We start from the raw sequence: 9212 nt of genomic DNA, 5'->3' as shown, positions 1-9212 counted from the left end.
TATATATATATATTGAGCTGGTGATTATTGTATAGTTTCGACTTGCTGGAAAGAGCGAATAAAAGTGGGATTGTATTGATAGTGTTAATGAAAGTAAGCAAGCAGTAGCTGGCCAGCAGAAAAGAATGAATAGCAGGTGTAGAAAGTACCAACGGTGAGCCAGGTGAGAGTAGAAACTCAAGAGGATCGACGAACACACCCACCTTATAGACTTCGTGGAAAAACACATCGGTTCATCCTAAACCCGCCAAGTTTTGAAAGAGGAGTAACAATCGTCAGTTCCTAGTAGTTCAGAGAGCGACCCTGTTGTATGAAAACCCGGCAATCATTAAAAAGGGTGAAGCCCAGGTTGAGAAACGTCCTATGACAGCAAAACGCTCAATTGACACATTGTGGCGTTGACTGGAACCCGCTCCATGGGTGGAGAATGATGCGACTGTAAGCGATGGCCCTGGATCGAACCAAACACAGCGGGGAGTGATACAACCATCCCATAATTCTTAGAGGCTGTGTCGACTCCTTAATCTCTAAAGCTTCAACATTTAAGCTTCATTTTGGCTCGTGGAACGTGTTCGAGGGACAGCCCCTTCGAGGGTCTTGTCTGTGGATCGCAGGTAAGGCCCCGCAAATTCGTTGGAACTGGAATTGGGACGAATCAGAGGTGTAGAATCAATTCTGGATCTTGGTGAGGGGCCATTTTGTCTGTTTCGGTGATCCAAGTGATCAAACTCGTATGGCCTCAGGTCTGAAACTCGACTTGAGAACAGACGACATGGTCGAGAACTCCGAGGAGATTGAGGAGTACAACACAAAGCGGATTAACGCTGAATATATCTCCTAGTACTTGGGCTTTTCGGGCTCACGAAGCTGAGATATCCACACTTCAGAGCTCTGTGATGGAGGGGTGCGACTATTCGCTATGCTCACCTTGTGCACGTTCGTGATGCTGGAAATCGAAACTTCACTAGAAACTCCAGGTTTTCCCCCAAAACACTCGCGTGGCTCATAGTAGATGGTTCTGCAGTGAAGATATCATAGAGTCAACGAACACTCAATCCGTTGTTCCTTGAAAGAGGTGAGGTGGAAGGAAAACAATCTGATAGCGCGGCAGGTGTTAGAGTTAGGTGCTTATATAAGCATGCCGACCATAAATTTCTTCGCTTCGTCTGCACTATCTTTCACTGTCCCTCCACCCTCCGTATATACTATTATATTTTTATGCTAGCGTCAAGCTATAACTTCATCATATGCTGTGACTTTCTTAGTCCAACACCACGTGAGGGAGTTGTTATTGAGGTAGACACGTGACTATGCCCCATCAGTGCAGTGCGTCTTAGCCGGCAACCCCTTATCTAAGCGTCAAGAAGAAACTCCGAATGGACGCATTGGACGGCCAGTGAAGCCATCGGTGGCCGCACAAAGGTGCATATCTCATATCGGATTAAGTTGTTATGCATGGTATCTTGCAACCTTCCTAATTCGAACGGCCGTCGCGTCACTTACTCCCACCTTGATAGTATGTAAATCAGCTACCCCTCACAAACACTGTCATGATCGCATGAGCCGCTCGCTGCCGAAAGATTGTGCAAAGATGATAAGTATTATGCGGGACGAAGCTAATGATTGGCGGGGTGGGACGGCGATTGATCGTGTTTATCTGTACTGATGCGGGGACGGATCTGCATTCAACGACGAGATAACTTCCTCGTTCAAAGAATGAGCGATAGCAACCTATTCTCATTACTAAACTGGTTTATTTTTATATCCAGATGTACTCGAGTAGAATTATATATTTTCTGTTATCCCATTTTTCAATGTTTAAGAGCGCGGTCGATTTTAATCTCTCCGCCTAGTACCGGTCTATACCAGCATTTTCCGTGCGAAGTCCACACAAAATCGCTGCGATGGACACGGAAAAGATCCACGATGCCTCTTCTGAGGATCCCGAGAAGATGACAGAACTTACCCCAAAAGCCACAGTGGGTGACGGGGAAATCATCAATGAGATGTTCAAGCATGCCAATCCCAATGACGGGGACGAAGCTCTGAAAGCCTTCCAAGGACACGATGGCGAGACCATCGTCATGACGCCCGAGATGGAGAAGAAGCTAGTAAGGAAAATCGATTTAAATCTCATGCCGGTATGCTACGCAACGTGCATTTGTGCAAATAAGCGCTCATCCTTACCTCGCAGATTCTGTGTGTCGTTTACGGTCTGAATTACCTCGATAAAACCACCCTGTCCTACGCGAGTATAATGGGTCTGAAGAAGTCAATTCATTTGAAGGGTGATGACTACCAATGGCTTGGTAGTATGTTTTATTTCGGATACCTCTTTTGGGAATACCCCACGAATCGACTCCTCCAACGACTCCCACTTGCAAAATGGTCAGGCTTCAATGTGATTATGTGGGGCTTAACGTTATGCTGCATGGCTGCTGTTAAGGACTTTGCAGGTGCCGCGACAGTGCGCTTCTTCCTTGGGGTTTTCGAGTCTGCCGTCACCCCCGGATTTGCTCTTTTCACCTCGCAGTGGTATACAAAGGAGGAACAAGGGACGAGGACTGGAATTTGGTTCAGTTTCAACGGATTCGCACAAATTTTTGGAGGGTTCGTTGCGTACGGGATATCGGTTGGCGTAAAGAAACACGGTGCCGCGATCGAGTCGTGGAAAATCGTTTTCCTGACTGTTGGACTGGTGACTGCTGCTGTGGGGGTCATCTTCCTCTGGTTGATGCCTGATAATCAACTCAATGCCTGGTTTTTAACCCCAGAGGAGAGACTCATGGCAGTTGAGAGGATTAGGCGGAACCAGCAGGGTGTTGGAAACAAGCACTTCAAAATGTACCAATTGAAGGAGGCATTGCTAGACCCAATGACATGGGCGTTCGTCCTCTTCGCGTTGATATCAGATATACCTAATGGTAAGTAGACACCAGCTCATCTCAACGGTAAAGCGAGCTAACATTTCCAAGGTGGGATATCCAATTTCTTCTCCCAGCTTATCGTCTCATTCGGATACACGGCCGATCAGTCTCTTTTATACGGCACCCCAGGTGGGGCTGTGGAAGTCGTAACGCTGATTGTTGCCGGATATATTGGAGACAGATTCAAGTGTCGACTCATCATGGGATCAGTCGGGATGCTTATTGCTACCCTCGGGATGCTACTCATCGTCTGTCTCCCGCTATCCAACAACGTCGGCCGCCTCATCGGATACTACTTAACCGAGGCATCTCCGACCGGGTTCGTTGCTCTCCTCTCCCTACTCTCTAGCAATGTAGCTGGATATACAAAGAAGACAACTGTCGCTGCCCTATACCTCATATCATATTGTGTTGGGAACATCATTGGACCTCAGGTATTCAGGCCAAAGGACGCGCCACGTTACCTCCCTGCCGAGATCACTATTATTGTCTGCTACTGCGTGTGTGCCATAGAGCTCATTCTCATCCTCCTGTATTACAAGCGTTTAAATAAGAAGAATGCTGCATTTAGAGCGGCACCGGGATACAAGAAGTTAGATAAGCAAGAATTCTTAGACTTGACGGACAAGGAGAATAAGGAGTTTGTATATACTCTATAATTACGATCTATAATTGAGTAATATGATATTTCTAAGAAAATCAAGCACGTGCGTACTCATCTGAAATTAGAGAAGTGGTTGGGCTGGTGGTTCCGCACTTCAAAGGCCAATACCTAGCCGGGCCAGTCCAGATTAGCCAGGTACGACCTTATTTGTCTGCGGCTTGACAATCAAGCCGAAGGGATGTAGTGAATGATGGTGTCGGTAATAGTGGTAAGATTTGAACAGTTACATTAGATCCTTCTACGGTATACTGTGAAGGTCGTTGTCGTGCACCAAACTAAAGTTCTCTACGGGGCCGTTGAGGCTGAACCGCCATTCCGGATCCTGATACTTCGGAACTAAAGCTAGAAAGGCACGCCGAGCATATTTCAACGACAGTCTTTTGAGGCATGAGTTTAGATTAAAAAATTTTCTTCATCACGGACATATACTGAACCTCGGTCATCTACTAGAGACGGGAAGAAAGATGGGGTAATATATGCGGCAAGTAATGCAGCACCATTCAAGGCAGTCGAGAATTAGAGTCGGCGTAACATTGCATGTCCGACTCGTAGAGAACTATCGATTCAAGTCGAAGACCTTAGAAGTATATCTGAAAGATCACCTCTAACTCAGAACTTTGTTACATTTGCCGACTGCACCTGAACCTGCCGATGTGAAGGTTCATGAACCAGAGGTGGCTTATTATATACAGCTGAAAAGGCAAGAGATGTGAAGAAAAGGGGAATTTCATGCAATACCCCTGCTGCGGGCAGGCCTGTGCGTTTCATAGGGGGGCACACAAACCTACAGTAGCACACGATCATGCGATCCACACGATTTTCTTGGGAACTCTCAAAGTCATTTCTATCCATTTAACAGTGTACTTTACCACCTCTTTATACACGGATTATACCGGCTCTAGAATGGCCCATATTCGTAAACAGTACTCATTTCTAGACCTTGATAATTATTGGCCGCTCGAATGCGCGCAGAAGCGCCTGGAATCCTCAGCCTCTACACCTCTGCGAGCGGCTAGTAGATGAACTGACTTCTGGGGTCCAGGTTCCCACCAGGGTTCAAGTATGCATTTCTATGCACTCTTTGCTACTTCAATTTTCATAGCCAATCGCAAAGCTGCAAAGTTGCCCAAAGAAGCCATCTTGCCTGGGTTTTTTCCAGCTGGCTGAAAGCAATATATACCCCTGATGGCCACGTGGCTTAGAGGCCACCATTAACTCCGATACCCCTGCTTCTACCAGGAAATGTTGTCCGTCTGATTGAGATGAAAGCACGAGCTAGATACTCGAGGAAAAAGAATGCATGAGGCCGAAGTGGTTCTTTGCATCCACTGTTCAAATTCTCCGTCTCTTCCTCCCATCTCAGATTCTCCACAGCACATCTTTTTGATAGCAGAGGACCAGCCAAACCAGCCCGTTTAGCCTCTTTTAACTAAATATGCACTTCTACAAATAGTCTTGGACTGCTGTTATCTCTGAGACATTAAGTCAATCATTTTGTTGGAAATCTTAAATTCACTCCAATAATGCTTCTCCCGAGAGTTATTGCTGCCGCTTTGACGGTGCGGCAACTGAGTACTATCCTTCCCTCCGACCTTTGTCAGCCTCAGTGTCGTAAGCACACATCTTTTTTCTTCATAGCGTTATGACGATGATTTCAAGGCTCTAGCTGACATTTGATAAGCCTCGTGTAAAGCAGATACTGGGAGCTTCAATGTAACAACCTTGTGTATAGCAGACTCGCCATTTATCACAAACTGCGGCTTATGTCAACAATGTATTATTACGTACTCCATAGACCACCAAGTTCCCGACTTAATGGCTCTAGAGGCCTCCATGGAGACGATCCTTAACCTCTGTGCCCACTCCAACGCGTCCAGCCAAGTATCAGCTTTGCAATCACAAGCGTCAAGACTCTCCATGCTAGGGGCTATGGTTACCCTCTCCGCTACTTGGAGTTCAACAACTGATCATATTCTTACAACGGTACCTAATTCTACAAGCACCAATCGGTTTGGCATATCTTCAGGTAAGAGTTGCTTGTGCATGGTTTAGAATTGGGTATGTGCTTATACTTTCTACTATAAGTGTACCAAGCTTCGCCGGCTCCTACCTCCAGTTCAGGTTCAACAACGTCTCTACCAGTGAACACTCCGACGTCAACTGTGCAACCTGGACCTGGCCCAGAACTTAGTCAATCATGGATCGCTGGACCGGTGGTAGGATCAATACTCGGCGTGGCAACAATCTTTATGGTGATATACTGCACCAAGCGCAAACAAAAGAGAGAGGAATGGGAGTTAGGTGGGGTTTTGCCAGCGAAACTACTTCCCAGGGATGAAGACGAAGAAACGATGGCTTTACCGGGGAAACCTCAGCTACATTCCGAGTGTATTCCGAGAAAAGAGATGGAGAACACCCAGGTTATACCACCTGTAGAGCTTCCAGCTTTGGAGCCCGTTGGTACGGAGCTTTTGACTCCCAGGAACGAAACAAACAAATCAGAGAAGGAACGGCCATTGCCAATATCGCCGCTACCCGCATTATTTGCCATGATAGAGATGAGAGATGAGAGAACGGGAGGGGATAACTCACCGAAACACGAGACGTTTTATCACCCTTGAAGTAATTCGCAGCAATCACGAACGATACGAAGACAGAGTTATGAAGGAAGTCCTGTCCTTGTTGCGAGTACGATAGGCCACCAATATTAGAGGCTTGATGCCTCATCTAAATACTCAACGAAGGAAAGATTATGGAATGTCAGTCGACACATGTGCACGTCCAATTGCCTGGTAGCACCCGACTTGTTATACTTTGAGAAACTTTGAATGGCTAATATGAGGGCTGATATTTTGTAAAGTTTAAAGTCGGATATTCTCTTGAGAGATGGAGAAGTTGGATGCAGCGGACAGGCTCTAAGTCTAAGACTCTACAGCTCGCAGGAATTCAGGATTCTTGCAAGCTGGGAATTATGAGATGGTGGTTGAATAATGAATTTGTAATGGCTTATGAGTAACGAGCTGTAGCTTGATGGGTGCTGATATAGGAGAGATGATTGGAGTCGGGAGAGAGAATATAATAGAAGACTGCCGGTAAACTACCACCTCAATCCATGACATAGACTTTACATGAGCCGTCGCGCGTGGAATATGAACATGAAACAAGGGCATTGGTATATATAATTTAGCTAGAAGAACCAGATCTAGTCGGACTTTCTATGCTCAAAGATCAGTAGATTTGATATTATTCATACCGTATAATATTCTGCTCATCATTTGACGGCTTTTGTGGAAGCCGGCCGTAAAACATTATAGGAGTAAGATATGAATAGGTTAGTAATCAAATTGCAATTTAATGAATATTTGTCGATTATTGACTTGAATTGTGTGTTGATCTATAACCTATGTGTGACGTCAGTTTCACTAGTCAGGGGGGATTGGTTTAGCGAATATCCCCCCTTCTATTCTTTCGCTTGATTCCTGGGTCAAGCTAAGAGAATAGTCATTTAGGACCATAGGAGATAGGGGGGATACTAAAACTGCTATCAAAACCAGTGCGGCTCCCGACTAGCCATAAGAATTATGAGGGCTTAAATAAAGAAACTTGTTCTACCCAGGTCGTCTTCCGTTGCCTTCTGTTAAATCTTGAAAATACGATATTCGTCCAGAGAGTACAGACTTAGTCTTGTAGATTCTACTTCGTACTGCTATAAACCTATTTATTATGTAAAAATAATACATCAAGTAATTATCTCAAATTGTCTCAAATTGCTAATAATACTACAGCTACTAGCGCGGGGCACAAACCAAGGGGCATGGCTTAGTTAGCAGCTGGGTCTTTCACCTGTTTCACTGGTTTCTGTTGCTGGTCTCATCCCTCCGTACAACATCACCACCACAAAATGAATTACCACGAAAATACTGCGAGTGACTATCCTGCACGTTACTGTATAATCTGCAATACTCTGAATCTGCCCGAAGAGCAGACGTGTATTCTATGCGATACAGACCTGTCTCGTCATAAAATTGTACGACAACGCCGTTGAGATGTGTGCGCAAATACAATATCCGACCGGATACCAACATCCGCTTCGGTGCTCGCCGTTGACCCTCTTGGCCCTCAAGAGTTTCCACGATTTCAAGAACTCCCAATCGAACTACGTTTTCAGATTTGGAATGCGGCACTGCCAGGACCACGTATCGTGCATCTTGAAACCGGTCATTGTGCTCCAACTCGACCGCAGATAATAGTAGAGGGCGATGCTAGCTTTTTTGACCGTCTTGTGAACACCTCGCCTTGCTTCGGATTCAGGTCTTCCTCGACTATGCCGGTTCTATTGGCTTGCCGCGAGTCGTATAGAATTGGGGCTTCTATCTATACCAAGGCCTTTGGTTCAGATGGTGCATTTCCAGAAACTTGGTTCGATTTTAAACAAGATACTTTATATTTAGACTGGGACTCACCAATCTTGGACGCTGGCAATGTTGAAGATGGCCAAGATGCCCCTATGCCAACTCACGCCCGACAGGTGCAGCATCTAGCAATTCTGAACGCTCCTGGCTTCTATCAAACAACCGAGTTCCTCCACAAGATCTTGTTCGTCTTTGGAAATGTCAAGACATTATCACTGATAATGAAACGTCATTGTTGCGAGCTTGATGATCTCGCCATGATGGATCCCTTTGATTTCGATGCCAAAGTAGACCTTCTAGAATACCCCGACGACGAGATCATAGAAGAAAAGTACAATGAAGATCGGAATCAATATCTCGGAGAAGCCCGCAATGCAATGGAACTCAATACACATGCACTCAACAGCTTATGGAGGCACTCTATGGATAGAGATGGCATCCCTGCCTACAACATGCCTGCAATCGCAATCAAAATCATGACGACGCGTAGGCTAAAAGAGGCTTTCGAGACTGCGGATTGTCAGTATCTGGAGAACAAAGGGCGTTTCCATGGGCCCAGAAGATCAAGGATGTCTCTAGTCTGCCAGATGCGGTACACAGGGGAACATCACCTACTCGTCACTTCCACTACGCCCATATCCCAAATCATACAAGCAATTTCCGCCATCAGATTCATGCCACCTGACCTTAAGCTCTTCTTGCAGTTTGACGGTGCGTGGTTGGACTCTGAAAGTCTTGTTGGAAACTTGGGTTTGGAGTCTCACGATCGGGTTGATATACATATAAAGGAAACCAGTCCCAGATCTGTAATTTAGAGGCGCGCTCTGTTTTGTTATCTTTTGGCCGGTTTTTTATCAGGTATTCAAAAGGGGCGTGTCGTGGCTCGAGACATTAGGATCCGTACTTTGAGACTTATTCCTTGGATAATGGATTATGAGTCCGTTGTATTTGGTTCGAGATAATCAGGCATGTAATATATGTGTTCAGCTGCAGGCAGTTCGTGCATTATTCATTACGGTTCATCTCTTTTAATTATATACTATTAGTCTCTATGTCAAATCTGACGGCACACCTCCCCTACAGGCGAACGCGCAGTAGAAAGTTCCGACTATCACATGAAATCAAGCCTAAAATACAAAGTCGAGAGGGATATCATTCCACAACCAGATATTTCCACCCTAATGATCATACATACAAACAAGCTCCGTA

General features: G+C 45.5%; 1 protein-coding gene across 1 annotated transcript; it reads left to right on the top strand.

Annotated features, from left to right (window-relative positions):
* Nucleotides 1-1853: 1853 nt before the first annotated feature.
* LHYA1_G008616 (putative transporter) lies at nucleotides 1854-3586 on the top strand (the record flags this gene model as incomplete). Its single annotated transcript, XM_031153536.1, has 3 exons — nucleotides 1854-2141; nucleotides 2195-2924; nucleotides 2976-3586. Coding segments are annotated over 3 exons (1629 nt in total), but the record flags the coding sequence as incomplete, so codon positions are not given.
* Nucleotides 3587-9212: the final 5626 nt, after the last annotated feature.

The sequence above is a fragment of the Lachnellula hyalina genome, assembly GCF_007821495.1.
Source record: "Lachnellula hyalina strain CBS 185.66 chromosome Unknown contig00249, whole genome shotgun sequence".
NCBI lineage: Eukaryota > Fungi > Ascomycota > Leotiomycetes > Helotiales > Lachnaceae > Lachnellula > Lachnellula hyalina.
This window is presented reverse-complemented; position numbering and strand designations above follow the sequence as displayed.